The sequence below is a fragment of the Prionailurus bengalensis genome, chromosome C2 (genome assembly GCF_016509475.1).
Source record: "Prionailurus bengalensis isolate Pbe53 chromosome C2, Fcat_Pben_1.1_paternal_pri, whole genome shotgun sequence".
NCBI lineage: Eukaryota > Metazoa > Chordata > Mammalia > Carnivora > Felidae > Prionailurus > Prionailurus bengalensis.
Window position 1 is genome coordinate 108,536,493 of NC_057350.1, and position 18,676 is coordinate 108,555,168.

General features: G+C 37.2%; 1 protein-coding gene across 2 annotated transcripts; it reads left to right on the plus strand.

The window, feature by feature from the left end:
• The first annotated feature begins 2,262 nt into the window (after window positions 1-2,262).
• Window positions 2,263-15,326, plus strand: CCNL1 (cyclin L1). Of its 2 annotated transcripts, XM_043595045.1 has the most exons (11): window positions 2,278-3,022; window positions 3,321-3,395; window positions 3,836-3,945; window positions 9,551-9,671; window positions 10,757-10,821; window positions 12,596-12,695; window positions 12,800-12,904; window positions 12,996-13,137; window positions 13,372-13,483; window positions 13,603-13,701; window positions 14,414-15,326. In XM_043595045.1, the coding sequence occupies exons 1-11, from the start codon at window positions 2,720-2,722 to the stop codon at window positions 14,760-14,762; spliced, it is 1,581 nt and encodes a 526-aa protein (XP_043450980.1). In that variant the 5' UTR covers window positions 2,278-2,719; the 3' UTR covers window positions 14,763-15,326. The 2 variants fall into 2 exon arrangements, with proteins under 2 accessions (XP_043450982.1, XP_043450980.1); XM_043595047.1 differs by lacking the exons at window positions 12,800-12,904; window positions 12,996-13,137; window positions 13,372-13,483; window positions 13,603-13,701; window positions 14,414-15,326 and adding an exon at window positions 11,061-11,074 and having other exon boundaries at window positions 2,263-3,022.
• The last annotated feature ends 3,350 nt before the right edge of the window (window positions 15,327-18,676 follow it).

The window sequence follows — 18,676 nt, forward strand, 5'->3', positions numbered from 1 at the left end:
TTCTTCAAAATAATTTAGAAATAACATAACAATTTTCTAAACTATGATTTATCTAGAATTTGACCCTGAAAAGGATAATCATAATTTTTTTTAATCCCTATCCTTAGACAACCTTGTGGAGCAGAACCACTAGACCTATTGCTTTCCATCCTATGGATTAGTCATGGATTTAAAAAAAAAGTTAAAATTAAAAATAACATCAGTTTGATGAATTAATGCTAAGCAAATAAAATGTTGGCCCACCTCCTCTACCACCTTTTTTGATGCTAAAGGGATGAACAGTGAAAATACTCCTCTCTATTGGACATAATTTGGGGGTACAGTCCGAGGAAGTGGGAAATAGGCCCAAGTGTGGAATGATCTGGGTGTTTCTGCTCTTCTGGAAATGAATGTCAGACACAGGAAGGAGGTGGGGAGCAGAGAGGTCTACTGGGATAAGATATCAGGAATAGAAAAGGAACCCCATCTCCTCCCATAACTCCCTCCTACGCTTGTAAGTTTTTAAAAATCATGGATCTAGAGAGTAAAAACATATTATAAAATATATCAAGACATCAACAAGTCAGTTTATTGGCAGCATATTGAAGAGGTATGGTGGAAGACCCTCTAAAGAGGAATAAATTTCCATTAAGAAATATCTTAAAAATAAATTATATTACTCTCAGGTCATTATAAATACAGGTGGTGATTTCACTGAAACTTTATGTTTCAATGAATCATGTTACCAATTAGCCTTTTTTTTTAGTTTGAAATAATTGAAAACTCACAAAAAGTTGCAAAAATAGCAGAGTTCCATGTATCATTGATCCAAACTTCTAAAACACTATCTTACATAACCATAGTAGGTTATCAGAACCAGAAAAATAGTGTACCATTAAATAGTTTTTAAAGATTTCAAAGTTTATTAATATTATTTTTAAATGACTTCTGAATATTGGCTAGGGAAGTTTCCCTGGAAGCAGACTAGTCAGAAAGGTCAAGGAGGGGTGCCTGGGTGGCTCTTCAGTTAAGCTTCTGACTTTGGCTCAAGTCACATGATTCGTGAGTTCAAGCCCCATATCAGGCTTGCTGCTGTCAGCATGGAACCCACTCTGGATTGTCCCCTTTTTATCTGCTCCTCTCCAGCTATCTCTCTCTCAAAAATAAACACTAAAAAAAAAAAAAAAAAAAAAAAAAAAAAGTTAAAATCAGAGAGTTTAAGTGCTTTAGCCAGAACCTGAATTACATACACTCCATTGGAGTAGTATTTCTTAGCCCTGGCTGAACATTGGAGGATAGGCAAAATCCACACACTGGCTGAGCCCACCCTAAATTAATTACATCAACCTCTATAAGGTTGGCAAGGCTGAAGGTAAGGCTCAAGCATCAATATGTTTTCAAAACTCAGAAGATTCTAATTCACAGCCAGGGTTCAGAACTATTCATATAAGGATTTACCAAATAAAATTGATGTAATGCTTTTTTAAAGATGAGGTTTCTGAATGTTTTGCTTTAATGACACCACTGACAAATACTGAAATGTATTCAAACTTCCTTTGTTCTAAAGATCCAAGTTTCAATGCACTTGTCACAATTTAACAGACCCAAGCTATGAATAGAAAGATAATGGGATTTCTCATCTCTAGCCTAACGTATCAGAGGTTCAAGTGTGGGATAAAAAGATAGTTGGAATAAACCAAGATCTACTCATTTACTCCCAACTCCAGACTCTACCTGTTCCTATCAGTATCACTGTTTTTACTTCAAACATGAGGAAATTTCAGGAATCGCTAGCTAAAATCCCAGAAGAAAGAAACACAAATGAGATTTATTTCTTCTATTCTGCCTAACTGTAGTAACCAACATGGATACATTGACCCCTGGACATAATCAAATTATCTCTGTAAAGTTCTCGCCCTATTTTTGGAAACTAGGGATTTTCCAGATTACGGGGGCCCTGTCACTGGCTCAGGCCAGAGTTTCAGAAGCTAACAGGCGAAAGCAGCCGCTCTCCTTGTCGTTACGAAGCCTTAGTCTTACTTGAATACCAGGGGGAATTACATGCTCATCGTAGAGCTTTTTCGGGGAACCAATGTAGTTCACATTAATGTTTTCTAAAAATACTGTACGGCAGTCCTCTCCACATTCCTCGCGGATCACTTTAAATCACAAATTAGTCTGCACACCACATCACAGTAACCGCTCCTACCCGCCAATGAGGGCAAAGGTCGGCCCTAAACTCCTCTTGTACACGCTGACTCTGCGCCGCGCAAATGCTAAAAGTTAGGAGGGCGAGACAGAAGCAGAGAGACGCAGGTCCTTGACAAATTACCGAAATCGCGCAGAGATTATAGCAAAATTCTACCAACTCCAACTTGGGGCTAAAGCTTCCTTATTATTCTCGTGGCTAATAATATTAAAAACGCGGAGACTGAGACCTGTTTTTAGCTAAACAGACGACCTCCTGGACCACTCCGTGGCCCCAGGAGAGAGGTCATCAGGTGACAAAGGCGGCACTTCTCACTCCGTCCTCTGCTCGCGGGCGGCGCAGGCCTAGGCGAGGCCTGAAGGGACTAGTTGGCGCGCACCAGCCGGGCGTGGTGACGTCAGGGCGGAAGCGCACGCTGCGTGAAGCGGCCCAGAATCAGGCGGTCACGGGAATATCCGTCGCGCCGAGGACGCTGGTTAGTCTCGCTCCGGGTTCCGGCTGCGTTGGGCGTGCGTGCAGCTCGCTGAGACTATGGCGTCCGGGCCTCACCCGACCGCGACCGCTGCCGCCGCCGCCTCGTCGGCCGCCCCGAGTGCGGGCGGCTCTAGCTCCGGCACGACGACCACGACGACGACTACGACGGGAGGGATCCTGATCGGCGACCGCCTGTACTCGGAAGTTTCGCTCACCATCGACCACTCGCTGATTCCGGAGGAGCGGCTCTCCCCTACCCCGTCTATGCAGGACGGGCTCGACCTGCCCAGCGAGACCGACTTGCGCATCCTGGGCTGCGAGCTCATCCAAGCCGCCGGCATTCTCCTCCGGTTGCCGCAGGTCAGTGCTTCGGCCCCGGGCCGGCCCAGCGCGCTTCTCCCCGCTGTCCCTTCCGCTGCATCCCGGTACCAGTGTGTCTCGGCAGGTTGGGGATGCCTCCTCGGGCTCTCCAGCCACAGGTCCCAGCCGGATCCCGGGCGTGTCGAGGGTGGGAGGGCGCCGAGGCGAAAGGAGGACCCGGCAGCGAACAGTTCGCGGCGGGAGGGGGAGGGGGAGAGAGCGGCGGCACAAAATGGCGGCGGCGCCTGGTGCGGGCCCGCCTGACCCCTGCGCTTCCGTTCTTCTCTCTTGTCTGCAGGTGGCGATGGCAACGGGGCAGGTGTTGTTTCATCGTTTTTTCTACTCCAAGTCTTTCGTCAAACACAGTTTCGAGGTAAGCGCTGCGGGGGCGGGTGAAAAGGGATTTCTTCATCCGGAAACGAGGAGGAGGGGGTAGTGTCTCCACCCAGCTTTTCTAAAAAGGGAGTGGTTAGTTTAGGCCTTTGTACCTAGTTCTCACCCACGAGAAGTAGACTTTTGGAATGTGTTTTAAAACTATAAAGCTTCTCTTGAGCCCATGTGCTGTCATCAAAAATCACAATTTTCAATCAAATTCAATTAAGATTAGTTCAGCATTAAAAAAAAGCATAGTAGCAGCGTATCTGGTATGCCTATGGGGAGTAGAAATGTGTGTCGTACTCTATTTCACCAAAAGTCCCAGTTGTGTCCTGAAATTCTCCCATCAGAATAAGTTGTTTAGACTTTGAAAGAGGCTTTCCTATTTGATAGTGTTGTAGTCTAACAATTTTTTTATTGGATTATGGGTTCTTTCAGATTGTTGCCATGGCTTGTATTAATCTTGCATCAAAAATTGAAGAAGCACCTAGAAGAATAAGAGATGTGATTAATGTATTTCACCACCTACGCCAGTTAAGAGGAAAAAGGTAAGATTGGCATTATTGAACACAGTGTTTCTTGCTGCTACTGCATTGTGCACCAATCATCAACTCAAAACATTCTTTCTTCTCAAAACTGATGCAAAGGAAAACCGGCTTTAATTTAGGTGTTAAAATTCACATAGGAGCTAACTAATACTCAATTTAAAAAAAAAACACAATTAACCAGCTATCTAAAGTTTGTAGAGGCAGTTGCATTTATGGACAATCCTAACAGTGCTGTGAAGCCAGTCCTGTGGTTTAAGATTAAACAAGAAAGGGAATACGTTTGGCTCAAGTGTGAGTGTATTCTGTAAGTTATTTTCCTCCCTCCCCTCTTGGAAGACTGAAGGTTGGAAGTGTTAAACACTGCAGTTCAAGTTAATATTGTGGCAAAGTTTTGTGTAGATCATGTTTTTCTACGCGAAGTCCCAGTTAATTCTTTATCAATTGAGGTTGGCTTTTGTTAGAATACTTCTCAACATTGAACTACGATATATCGCATAATACCGGATCTGAAAGGACTGCAGGATAAAGGTTGAAGTTTGAAGTCAAAGGGATTACACAGGTATTTTGTTTTGGTCAGATACAGTATCAGTGAGTGGGGTAGAGAAATAACTATTGGGTTACATTTAGATAAGGACCGTTTTTATTTGATCTTGTAAGAAGAAAATAGAAACCAAATAGTGTCTTGGAGATTTTGTGGCTACGTGACAACACTTTGTGTGGACCTATGGGTTCATGAGAGGCAGTGCAAAAAGTTTTAGTTGCAGGCTTCCTGCATCTAGAGGTGACTTCTAGTACATCCTGCAGAAGGATACACTTGGCATAGATTAGTTCTGTGTTCACTTCTTAAGAAATTGTGGTGATGTTAGATAAACTTGTACTGAGTTTGAAAGGAAGTTAGTTTCAAAAGGATTTTAAGTTGTTGGGGTTGGGTGTCAGTGCCAAATTAGTATCCTACATGTGTGGGCTTTATTGGCTGAATCTATAAGTTGTCAGTAATGGAACTATGCAGAGACATAGTAAAGTAACCTTTAGTTAGAAAGTCTGAGCCATTGCTACCCAGATAGTTTCCACAGCATTTTTTCAGTTTTCTTATGTTCTTTTTTCTTCCATCTTTTCTCATTTACCCTAACCACGTCCAGGGACAGACTAATATTTTATTTTAAACTATCCTTTAGCTTCTTGGTGAGGAATCCCTGGAAATTGGGAAGATTTCAAATTGGTATTTAGTGTGGTCTGAGCTAAAATTTGTTTTTAGATATTCAGTGGACTCTTCAGGGTGTTTAAAACAAATTGACAGTAATTAAAAGGCTTTTAATCCGAGGATTCAGTGTTTGCCTAAAGGAGTTTTCGGTCTGTATTCTTTGAACCATTGAGCCAACTGTTGTATTGTAACTTAACAATGACTATCTACTTTGAACTTTTTCTATGAGACTTAGAGTATTCTTCCTTGAGGTCAGAGTAGGTCGTCTTAACTATACAAACTTTGGAATTTAAAACATCTCACTTGACTGTTGCGCCTGATGTAATGGTGTGTTTTTGGTCATTATTACAGAGAAATTGACTTTGTCTCAGTCTTACAAGTCTGATTATAGCATGAAATTTAAAAGGAGTTGTTAATTGCATGGAAGCCTTTTTTTTAAAGCAGGATGTAAAAGTGTTTCTATGCATATTACAAGTTTACTCAGACACGTAACTTGTATATGTTATTAACTTCAACTCTTTTTTCCCTTGCAACCGACTATACAGCGACCAGCTACATTTACCAAAGCCTGGGTGATGTGGAGTGGTACATAGAGATGAAGCTGTCGTCATGGCAACAGTGAGTGAAGTATCGAAAATCCCCAAGGAGAAGCCAGTGCTCTGAGAATAGGTCACTGGAATCGGGGACTAACAGGTTGGCCACTGGTGAACCATTTAGAAAAACTCCTGTTTCTTGTTATAAGCTTTTGTCTTTGCTGTCCAAGTTATTAGAAACTATAGCTTGGTGTGTTTTTATCTAGAGTAGTGCCATTAGAAACTATTGTTGGTATTCCATTTTAGTTAGATAAATAGTATATCAGTTTAATGATGCTGTTTTAATCTGGTTTATGCATAGCTTTAAGTTGTAGTCTGATCTTGGTAATGACAGAGGACACATCATTTTTGTAGCCTTTAGGTCATTGTTTTTCAGTCCTGGTTACACATTAGAATCACCAGAGGAGCTTTTAGAAAGTATCAATGCCCAAGCCCTGTCCTGGATTATTTCTCCCTCCCCCCTTCAATTTTTATGTAGTTTCATAATTGCCTTCTAAGGTCAGAATAAATGGCTGAATTGAAAGAGAAAATTGCTTTTTCATTTCATTAGTTTCCGATTTTAATTTGTTTTTGAGATGCAGCATATTTCCAGACAATTAAGCATTTTCTGTAATTTTAAGGAGCACACATGTATACCTGAATGCTTGCCTAAAGACAAATATTCAGACTGATGCAACCATTCATTGGTGAATATGGTGTGGTATTTTCAGCAGGTATATAGATCATAGACAAGAACTGGAAGTCTTAAGTGGTCTTGTCATTTAGTCCAACCTCCCTCAGTTTATTTCGGTGGTTGTAAAGGTAGTGGCCTTCAGTTGGCTTAAACACTGCTAGAGGAGGAATATTCCCTTGGAGTAGGCGTTACAACTTTCTGTATATTGAACAACAATCTGGCTCCTCATAAACGAAATCTCATTTTAGTGTAGTCTCTCGAAGAACTAAGTCCAAATTTTCTAGGTTCTTGTACCACACAAGTGAGACTAACCATGTTTGGATATCCTGTTTGAATTTTTTTCTTTTTTTTTTGTTAAGTCGTATTTCAACTAAATCATGCTAAAGGAAAAATTGTTATTCTAAGAGACGAAATAAACTTCCAGTGACCAAAGCCCAAGATTTCCTGTTAAGACTAAAATTTAAAAATTGTTCTTTTCATGTAAATTTAATTTTAAAACTCTGATAAAAAAGCAGGGGAGGTAGAGTTTAGTTTGTTGATGATGAAAATTATTTTTTCTCTGAATAGGTAATTTTTTTTTTTAAGAGATTTAGAATGTCACCTCCTGAAACTTACTGGAAAGGAAAGTTTACTTAATTGAAGATGAAGAAATTCTAGCAAGCTTCAATTCAACTTTATGTGCTTGCTGCCATAGACAGTACTAATTGATAAATTGTTACTGTAAGTAAGGAAACCACCTGCTTAGACAGTTTCCTTTAATCTTTTCTTATTGCTGACTTATGGAAACATTTTTCTATTTCTGATACAAATTCTGATACAAAATAATCCTTTTACGGTAGTTGTAAATTACATGCTCATTGAGCCTTTCTTGATTTAAAACCAGTTTTTAACAAAATGAAAGTGTCAGATTATATATCTACAAAGTTACCTTCCAAAACCACTAGTAGAAGGCCTAAGCAAGAATTTGAGTATATAGTTGAATTACACTAAATAATGGGTTTGGTTTCCTTAATTGGTTTTGGTGTTGGGACTTTGACATACATAAAAAGGAAAGTAAAGATTGTGGCAGAATAGATGGAAAGTAACAATTCATTTAATGCATTAATTCATTTAATTCAATTAATGAATAAGCCTGATTTGGGGATCAGATAACAGCCATTATTGAGACAAGTGTGTAGTTGGTTAATTGCAGGAAAAGTGAGTTATAACACAATTTGAAGGCAGCTGTTAAAGCAAGCTTAGTAAGAGGTATAGATTAGTTTGATCAACATAAAATAGGGGGAAATGAGACAAAACTACTTTCATAAATTTATTTTTAGGATTTTAATGGTGCAGTTTACAGTCTGAATTGCAGGGAGTAAAGAGTTAGTGGCAGGCCACTATAAAACTGGGGATATTCTACGTCCTGATACCTGTTGAAGGAGAGCCATCAGATAACTGGTTATGAGAGTCGGAGGTGTGGAGTTGACTTTTTTCCAAACTTCTTGTAATAATGATAAAACCTGAAAAATTACAAACCTTAAGATTTTGGGGTTATATTTTCATGTGTACTTTGATTGCTCTGAAGTTAATTTTTTCCCCAAAGAGTATTTAACTTGTAGCCTATTGTCCTGATAAAGTAGATTCATTGTTGTATTTTTATATTAGAAGGCTGTCCCCTGTCCAGTTGGTGGCCTCATTCCTCACACTTCTCATAGCTATAATAGGAATCGAACGGAGTGAAGGCCATTTTCAGCATTGTTAATTTAAGTAAGCTAGTTTCCATCTTGTCAGATTTGCCAACTTTTTTGTTTAGTGTATTTTGATAAAAATCATACACTATCAAATAATTTGAAATAGTCTAATAAGCAATCTTGTTGCTGTAATTTTAGATGGGACGAAGGAAGGAAAATGAAAAGATGTTTAGATAATATGTCACTGCAGGGTAGTCAGTGTAGCTCATTTCAGATTGTTTTCTAATATTCAAGTGGATGTATTTAAAATACAATCTTACATATTTCTGGATTTGGCGTACATGATAAAATGAGTTGTGAGTGGTAATATTCAGAATGACCTTTTTTTAAAACCAGATGTGTTCTGCCAGAGCAAAAACTTTGAATCTTTTGGCTGAAATGAATTCAGTATGGGGAAACATTTTTAAATGTTCTCTCCCTATATATACACCATATAATCACGTCTTAATGAAAATGTATTTCTTATTGGCTCTAAAAACGTCAAAACGAAGGACAATGGGAAATGAAAGTCCACAAGTTCTCCGTAAGAAACCAGTTTCGAATTTAAGACTTAAATCAGATAGTCTTTTAATTGAAAATGCTATTTCCTAAGCATTGAACCACTGATACATAGCTTTCTGCATTATAACCTTTGAAGCTATCAAAATTTACTCTGGCACAGAGACCTTGAGTGTTCTGATTCCCTCATCATGGTCTTCCCTTCTCTTTTAAATTGCATTCTAAAGAGTATTGCCTGGTAACTACAACTCAGACCAAATTTAAGCCTGTTTTTTATTGATCGCTTCTAGTTTTGAATCTTTTATTTATGTAATTGAGCTGAAATTTTAGTTTTCAGATTTTCTTTAACAGAGACGGATTCTTAGAATAAATTTATTTAGGCAAATTGTCCATTTAGGGGAATCTGAATTAGCTACCTACCATTTTTTTCCCCGTTTTATACTTTGGCCATAAATTAGTCAAGAGTTGATAGTTTAGAAAATGAATTAAATCATTATAATCTTATGAAGTCTTTATAGTAAATATTTTCAATAACACATTAGTTTTGTCACTGGAAAAAATCTGTGGAGACTAATGAGGTTTGTGATGATAAATCAACCATTTAACTCTATGTATACATATACACCTAAAAGATAATCATGAAAAAAACAACAAAGGATACATGTAAGTATTAGAATGAATTTTTCACTACAGGGTTGAGTTAGTTCCTATAGAAACCTAGTTTAGAAAGTGTATGTTTAATTAGCATAACTTGGACAGCACAAGATTAATGCTTTAACTTGTTTGCAGGAGTTTAAAAAGCTGGTTTCTGTTGCCAATAGTTGGTTGGAAGGGAAAATGGAGATGCCACAAATACAATTTTTTGGATGTGCAAAACAGTTTTGATTTTATTTCTTACAAACTATAGGACTCCAAGCCCCCTGATCCTTGATCAGAACTACATTAACACCAAAAATCAAGTTATCAAGGCAGAGAGAAGGGTGCTAAAGGAGTTGGGATTTTGTGTTCATGTCAAGCATCCCCATAAGGTGAGTTGTAGAGTGCAGAGATTACATTCGTAAGTATTAGGGTCTTTCTAAAACTGCATCTTACGTGAATTTATATCATGGTTATTTTTGAGAGTTAACCTTGGTTTTTAAAAAGCATCCTTCAGGTTATTGAAATTTATCAGAAAGTAGGAGTCAAAAAGACTTGGGTTCAGATCTCCACCCTTCATCGTGTGGGCATAGATAAGTTGTTTTTGCCTCTGTGGTTAACCCAGTTTCCCTAGCCAGAAAACAGATTGTGAAATAACCTTATTCCAAAGAGGAAATAATATACATGTGCAAAAGTACCTGGAATGCTGTCACACAGTAAAATGTTCAAAGCATAGTGGCTGCTCGCTGTCTGAATATTTATTTCTCCAGTATCTCTGAGCTTACATATGATCATCATAATAGCCCATTGGTTACCATATGGGTGCTCTGGGGATAGGACTATCTGTGAGAGAAGTTTGTCTTTGCCATTAGCTCTTGGACTTTGGCAAATATCCCTGTTCCTCGGATGCTACATCTTCAAGATTGTAAAATTAGAATGATTGATGATAAAGGTCCAGGAAGATTTGACCTGAACTGTAGTGAAACTGTTGATAATGTAGTTTTTATTTATCACACTTTAGTGTAATAAGCTTCACTGTAGAAATACTGTTTGATTACTTAATTGTAATATCCACTGTGTTACATAATATCATATGCATTGTGTAGCATTAAAAACATACAGTCTGTAGGATTTTTGGACATGTAGAATTGTACCCTGGGAAATTAAGTGAAATAACCTCATACCACAGTGCCTGTCACATAGTAAAGTGTTCATGGAGAAATTAGGTATTTTTTTTAATTGATTTCGCTCATTTTTCCTGTGCAATTTTGGATCATACTTCTAATTTTTATGGAATCTAGTGGCATAAATAACCCACACCGACTGCCTATGTGTTATAGGTTGGTCTGTATTATCTATGCAGTTGTAGAAGAGATAAAACTTGCACCTAACATTTCAATTACTTATATTCATTGAACTCTGTATTCTGAAAGAACCACTGATTTGCTAAATTGAGTTTTTTTCCCTTGTCCTTCAGATCATTGTTATGTATTTACAAGTCTTAGAATGTGAACGTAATCAAACCCTGGTTCAAACTGCCTGGTAAGTTGCTTTTTTACATTTCTTTCCTAGCCAGGAAAACAGAAGCAGAAATAAAGTAAGTTTCATTTTCCCTTTCCAAAATAATGAGAGGAGTTTGTTTTGGTGCTTTTTGTTTTTTTTGTTTTTTAACCAAAAGGTAAATAATGCTTATTTCTGCTTCCTGTTTTCTTGGCTTGACTAATTGCTTTCAATGGAGAACTCAATTTAACTTTGTTCTTTTTTCTACTCTTTAATTAAAGGGTAGTCCATGATGGTAAGTCATAGAACTCTGCCCTCTGCACTTCAGCCCATGACCTCAGGATGGCCTGATTGGCTGCCCTGCTCTCCAGCCAATCCAGTGCAAGCTCTCATCCGAGATTCACTGAAGTGGTCCATATCCATCTGGCAGCATCTTCTAGTTCTGTCGGGGTGTCAAAAGGATTTGTATATTTGCTTCTAGAAGTAACTATTCAACATGCCTGTGTATATAATGTATACCTGTAACTATCAAAATGAATAGTTCATTTTTGATAGATTTGTTGTCCAGCCATTATGAATTAAATGATTTTTTTTTGTTAGGAGTTTGACTTAGATTTCTATTTTTAGTATGTATAGCATGGTGTCTACCGAAGGGGAAAGTACAACTTGCAGCTTAAAATGGGCACCATTCCCATTCTGGATGAATTATAGTTGCTGGACTGTTGAGGCAATACTAAAAGAATTAAATTTTTAAAAGAGATGTTAATATTGCCATAAGTACTGTAGAACTTGGACTTTTGACATGAAGATGTTTGACTTGGAGGGCTAGTTTATTTTAAGGTGAAACAAGGAATTTGGTCCAGCTACAACTACTTTCTCAAGACTGTTGATGATGTGCAGGACTTAAGTAATTTTCATGTTCTGGACTTAATGACTGCCATGCTTCTTTAGGACTCAGTAAATATCAGTAATATTAGATAAGTCTAATTGCTTTTATAAAATGCATGACATTTTTAATATGCTCTATAGAACATTTAAGCAGTTTTCATGGATAAGGATTTTTAAGAAATAGTCTAACCTTTTAAAATAGTTTAACCTTTTAAACAATTTGTGAAATTTCTTTAATACTTTAGGGATATTGTGGGGAGGGTTCACTAATAAAAAAGTCCAGCACTTTATTAACTGAAGTAGTTTATTGCTTTTGTTTGTACTTAGTCACAAAAAAGGTATGTAAACAAGGCTATTCTGTATATTTACTGCTCTTCACTTCCCTACCTAGATTTTCTGAAGTAGCTTAGTTTTCTTAATACAATTTGGTGAGTGCTTACTGAAAATGCCTTTTTACCCCTGTTACAGTATTTTGAGTTTTTGAAAGAACTTGGTTGACACTGCTTTTCATTGTGGATAAAGGAGAGATGGTCAATAATTAATGGCTTGAAGTACTGTTGGAGTGGTTTATCATTTCTGAAATTAGATATGTGAAAATTGACTTTCAAAGCATTGCTTTTCATAGAAAAAGCACTATGCTTTTCTATGTAAAGAAAGCTTTTCTATGTAAAGAAGTACTATTTGGGATGATATGGAATTATTTTAAAGGACTTTAGTCACATCTAGGAAAGCTGAAGAATGGTTCCAGTGTTAAATTCTTATCTCTTACTGATTTTTGAGTTAAGAGTTGTTGTATGCTAGAATATGAGGATATGAATATAAGTAAGAGAAGAAAAAAGAATAAAGTAGATTGAGTCTCCAATTTTATGTAAGCCTCGGAAGGACTGGTTTGTTTATGTACAAAGCTTATGGTTGAAATATTTTTCAGGAATTATATGAATGACAGTCTTCGAACCAATGTATTTGTTCGGTTCCAACCAGAGACTATAGCATGTGCTTGCATCTACCTTGCAGCTAGAGCTCTTCAGGTAGGTATATATAGCCTGTAGTCTGCTACAGGATACATCACAAGAGTTAGCAGTTCTAATAAAACCTGAAATTTGTCCTAAACCATTCTGTTTTTATGGTTTAGATTCCATTACCAACTCGTCCCCATTGGTTTCTTCTTTTTGGTACTACAGAAGAGGAAATCCAGGAAATTTGCATAGAAACGCTTAGGCTTTATACCAGAAAAAAGGTAGCTGTTTCTGTTTGTGTTAATACTTTTTAAGTGTTAAGAGTCTAAACTAGTATAAGGGAGAACTACTAACTTCATTTTCTTCCACCAGCCAAACTATGAATTGTTGGAAAAAGAAGTAGAGAAAAGAAAAGTAGCCTTACAAGAAGCCAAATTAAAAGCAAAGGGATTAAATCCCGATGGAACTCCAGCCCTTTCAACCCTTGGTGGATTTTCCCCAGCCTCTAAACCATGTAAGATATATTCAGAATTGAAATGATTTGGGCACTGAAGATGTGCAGTTATTAGAAAGCTTAGCATATAACAGTGGCATAGAAACAATGATGTTAGCAAGCAAGAAGCTGTTACCGTTTTCTCTTATGATAGACAAATACTTGAAAGCATGGTGCTCTTGAGTTTCACTTAGAAACAACTTTTTGGCCCTCTATTAAATCCAATAGATAACATGTCTTTGTGTTGTTTTTAAGCATCACCAAGAGAAGTGAAAGCTGAAGAGAAGTCCCCAATCTCTGTTAATGTGAAGACAGTCAAGAAAGAACCTGAGGACAGACAACAGGCTTCCAAAAGCCCTTATAATGGGTGAGAGTATATTTGAGTTAGAAAACTAGTCTAAGGACTCTTTTATGTGTTTAATTTCTAACACACTGAACATGTATCTGAAATAATGGTGTGGGGTTTTTTTTGTTTTGTTTTTTAAGTGTAAGAAAAGACAGCAAGAGAAGTAGAAACAGCAGGAGTGCAAGTCGATCAAGGTCAAGAACACGATCACGTTCTAGATCACATACTCCAAGAAGACAGTAAGTAAATATTCTCATAGAGAAGGCAGTCTTATTTGGAGTAACGTTCCTGAGTTTTAAGAAAATTGAACATAGTTGGATGTTTTCACAGTTAGGCTAGATTTAGTCTTTTTAACATGAGCTAAATTATGAGAAGTGAGTTTGGAAATTTGCCCTGCCTATATGTGGCTTTTTCGTTTTGTGGTAGTGTAACTTAAGAACGTTCTGTTCTGGTTTTGCCCATTTTTTGAAGTGTAGGGGCTGGCCACAAAGTGCTATGGAAGGCTATAATATCCTGTCTATAATGTGAAAACAGTCTTTTTGTTTAAGTTTAATTCGAGAATAATATTTTATTAATTGTTAATTAACCAGTAATCAAATTGACCAGAGCCAAAGAATCTTCCCTGGCTTTGTAATTAAAATGCTAGCTGCTTGTGTCTGTTCAGTGGCTCTTTTGAACATGTGTGAGAAACTCAATAAAAAGCATAGCTATCTAGGACACTTTGTAAAAATTACTAATTTTCTCTTTGAAATGTAGACATGTGGTACATTTAAGATTTGTGTAATACAGGCTAGTGGGAGCTGGTGAGAGGTGGGTAAATTTAGTGAAAGTTTTCTGTCCGGCCTGTACTGCTACAGGTCAATATTGTTTTTTGAACCTGTTAAAAGCACCACCAAAATAATCTGTTCCCAGCAGAAACTGAATCTAAACCTCAAATTTTTATTGTCTAAGTTATAATAATAGGCGGAGCCGATCTGGAACATACAGCTCAAGATCAAGAAGCAGGTCCCGCAGCCACAGTGAAAGTCCAAGACGACATCATAATCATGGTTCTCCTCACCTTAAGGCCAAGCATACAAGAGAGGATTTAAAAAGTTCAAATAGACATGGTCATAAAAGGAAAAAATCTCGTTCTCGATCTCAGAGCAAGTCTCGGGATCACTCAGATGCTGCCAAAAAACACAGGCATGAAAGGGGACATCATAGGGACAGGCGTGAAAGATCTCGCTCCTTTGAGAGGTCCCATAAAGGCAAGCACCATGGTGGCAGTCGCTCGGGACATGGCAGGCACAGGCGCTGACTTTCTTCCTTTGAGCCTGCATCAGTTCCTGGTTTTGCCTATCTACAGTGTGATGTATGGACTCATAATCAAAACATTAAAAGGAAATTGATTAGGATTTGATTTCTTAAAGCCCTCTAGGCCTCTAGAAACACTGAGGACATTTTCTTTTGGAAAGAAACTATGTTTTTTTTTTTTTTGTTTTGGGGGTTTTTGTTTTTTTTTTGTTTTTAAGTTTTTGTGGGTTTCTTTTTTGTTTGGGGGGTTTTTTTGGTTGTTTTTAGGGTTTTTGTTTTGTTTTGTTTTGTTTTGTTTTTTTTGCACATTAAAATGCCCTAGCAGTATCTAATTGAAAACCATGGTCAGGTTCAATTGTACTTATAGTTGTGTATTGTTTATTGCTATAAGAACTGGAGGTGAGTTCTGTAAAAATGTATCTTATTTTTATACAGATAAAAATTGCAGACACTGTTCTATTTAAGTGGTTATTTGTTTAAATGATGGTGAATACTTTCTTAACACTGGTTTGTCTGCATGTGTAAAGATTTTTACAAGGAAATAAAATACAAATCTTGTTTTTCTAAACTGCTTCAAATATCTTATTTAAATAAATTATTAAACAGAGAAAAATTTTAATAGTAAAGTGCCTGTACTGATTTTCTGACAAAACCTTTTCTCCATCAGCTATATATATAGTTCAAGATTCTTTTTTTTTTTTAATTTTTTTTTTTTTTCAACATTTATCCATTTTTGGGACAGAGAGAGACACAGCATGAACAGGGGAGGGGCAGAGAGAGAGGGAGACACAGATACGGAAACAGGCTCCAGGCTCCGAGCCATCAGCCCAGAGCCTGACGCGGGGCTCGAACTCCCGGACCGCGAGATCGTGACCTGGCTGAAGTCGGACGCTCAACCGACTGCGCCACCCAGGTGCCCCTATAGTTCAAGATTCTTAAATGCAGTTCTTACCTGCATTGAGAGCTATTCTAAAAGTCTTTGCCTTTATATTTGGGAAAAAACCAATGGGAGTTGTGCAACAATGTAATATTAAATGTTATATTGTAGCATTAAACCAGTCTTCAAGTTGAAACCTATTTGCACATATATAGTACTTAAAATTTGCTTTAAGCTTCTGGTACCATTTAAGTGAGCTGTCCTCTAGAACAAAGTCAAAACTTTTAACATAATGGTATATCAGACCCAACTGTTAAACATTAAAGGTTTTCTTTAATTTAGACAGTGAAGATTTTATCTAGGCTAGGAGGACTGAATAATAAAATGAGGCCCCCCAGACTTGGCTAGCTGAAAAAAGTAAAATCTGACCATAAAGTAAATCAAGTTTTGTTGAAAAAGTCAGAAGTCCTATATCCAAATGACTACATTTTTAATATGCATATTGACAGTTATTTTACCAATAATTTGGAAGTGAATTTAGAAATTTTAGAAGGCCATATACGATTTCATTATTTTATAGTTATATTAAGTTTTCCATTAATTTTTTTAACACTTGATTACGTGGCCACTAGACCTGGCTCTAAATAATTTTTTTGTTTCAAAAAATCAATTATACCCACGAAGATATGAAGATTTACTGCCACTAAGGATGTTTTAAAAAAAAAAGCTTCTCAAGATGATTCCAAAGACAAACATTCACCACTGGTGACCAATAGGGCTGAAAAAAGTAGAAAGCCAAACAAGGCAACTACACTGCAAAAGAGAAGACTCATTTGGATTTTAAAATGTTGGGTGTGCTACTTAAATCAGATATATTTGTAAGAACTAATGAGCGTTCTTTCTGTATTTGATTTTGTAATACATACTACTGAGCTAAATAACTTACAAGCCTAAAACTACATCCAAACAGGAAACCCATTTATTTTCTTTACAAGACATGCACTGAAGAAAGGCAGAGACAAAAGTCCGTAAAGGCCCTGTTTAAAAAATTAATCTTGAATTTTTACAAGTTTTTAAATTTTTACCTACCTTACCCTTGTTTGGAAAGACCACCACGGGTGAGGTTTGTGAAGATGGAAGATGCAGAGAACACCTGCATGTGGGCTGAGAGCTGTATGTTAGAGGTGGCTTTGTGAGGGTGTCTGTTTCCATGCATCCTAATTTTTGCTTTGCTTTGGGCTACTACTAAGTCCGTTTTCTGGGTTTTTGTCAAGAAGTTGACCACTTTATGCTGCTGTGCCTGAACTTAAAAATTTTTTTTAATGTACCAATTTTTGAACTTTTATTAAGGGAAAATTCAAATAGATGTAGTAAAATACCTCTCAGCTCCAGAAATAATGATCAATTCATGGCCAGCCTATCTTGTTCATGCCTACCAATTCACCATTCTATTTCCCACCCTTATTATTTGTAAGAAAATACCAGACAACTGATTTCATCCTCAACCATTTCAGACTAAAAAAGGTAAGGACTTGAACATCACCAAAATACTTTTTTTATACTTAAAAAATTAACAATGCCTTGTTTACCCAGTCAGTATCCAGATTGTCCTTACTATCTCTAAGGATTTGTTTTTATAACTGGGATATTCATGCAAGGTTCATCTATTTTATGTTTTAATCACAGACTCCCATCCTTTTCCCCTTACAATTTAAAAAAATTGGGTCATATTCTGGGTTTGCTCATTGTAACCCTCTGAGATCACTGGATGTATTTTTCTGTCTCCTGTATTGTAAACCTTGTAGATCTCAAGACTTGGCCAGATTCAGATTTGATAACTTTTTTTTTTTTTTTTTTTTTTTTACATAGTGTGAAATTTGGAAGTCTGGGGACCCAGATTATGTGCTATTCTAAACCGTTACTAGACTGCTGCCTCATCCACTAGGTATTTCTTTCAGTTGCCAATTCTTAATCCATTAGTGCTTGTACCTTTGACAGCTTTTTGTATGTCCTGTGTATACGTTCTCTCATTATCTTGTTTTTCCCACTACAGCCCTAAGTCTTAATGCAGACAAGTTGTTAACTATTTTTCCTAATGATCCTGATTCTTAATACAAGTACTTTCATGTTATGGAATGTTAATGTTTGTCCTTTATGACTGTATCTTAACCCTAAAGGAAGACCAGTGAAATTCTTCATCACCTTTCCATTTTGAAATAGTGATCATCAAAAAGATTACCTTTTAACTGCAGTTCTAACTTTGCTTTATAGCTTTAAATATTGTCAGTGTTACCATCAGTTATTAACAGCATTATTAATGCCCATAACCTGCATTCAAAGCCATATTTAAAAAAGGTAGCTCTCATGAAAGTTTCCAAAAACAAGATAATTTCATAATAATATTCATGGTACTAAGAGCCATTTCTTAACATGGGCTGTAACAGATAACTGTGAAGTTCTTTTTTCTTAAAGACCAGAGTTTTCCAAGATTCATGTTAAAATCACAGGCATACTGGGAGCCTAGTTTAGAGAGTGTTCATGGGGTTTGATAAGGAAAACTCCCTTCCCCCACGGGGAAAACTGGAAGGGGAGCAGTATTCATTGTATGGGCCCTGATCCCCTCATGTTCCCTAGAGTAGCTGTGTGTGGCTGACTTTGTAGCCATTTGTCCCGTTTCTCGAATGAAAGAAACATGGACTTGTAGGTCATGTCTGAATTCAAGATATTCCTCTACCAAGGGGATTTGGCAAGTTATTTGGCCCTTGCCCTTACCTCACAGCATTTTGTTAACGTGTGTTAAGCGAGTTCTATTTTTAGCTCTGCAATTCAAAATTAGTATTAGCATCCAACTATTTAGAAGAGTTTGAATTCTACATTTCCTATGAATACCGTTCAAAATACAGCTGTTTCAGAATACTTCACGAAATGAGATCTGATTCTGAACAAGATTTTCATGAAAACACTGGGCCCTTTGATTCCAAGTGTTCTCTGGTTTTGCTGCCTCTGCTTAGTTTAATTCTAACCCAAGTTCAGGAACAGAG

Bases quoted from the DNA above. Each gene is read 5' to 3' on its own strand.
- CCNL1 (XM_043595045.1), top strand. From the start codon at position 2,720: ATGGCGTCCGGGCCTCACCCGACCGCGACCGCTGCCGCCGCCGCCTCG. The intron at 3,023-3,320 runs GTCAGTGCTTCG...TCTTGTCTGCAG, and splicing joins TTCTCCTCCGGTTGCCGCAG to GTGGCGATGGCAACGGGGCA. The intron at 12,696-12,799 runs GTAGGTATATAT...TTTATGGTTTAG, and splicing joins TTGCAGCTAGAGCTCTTCAG to ATTCCATTACCAACTCGTCC.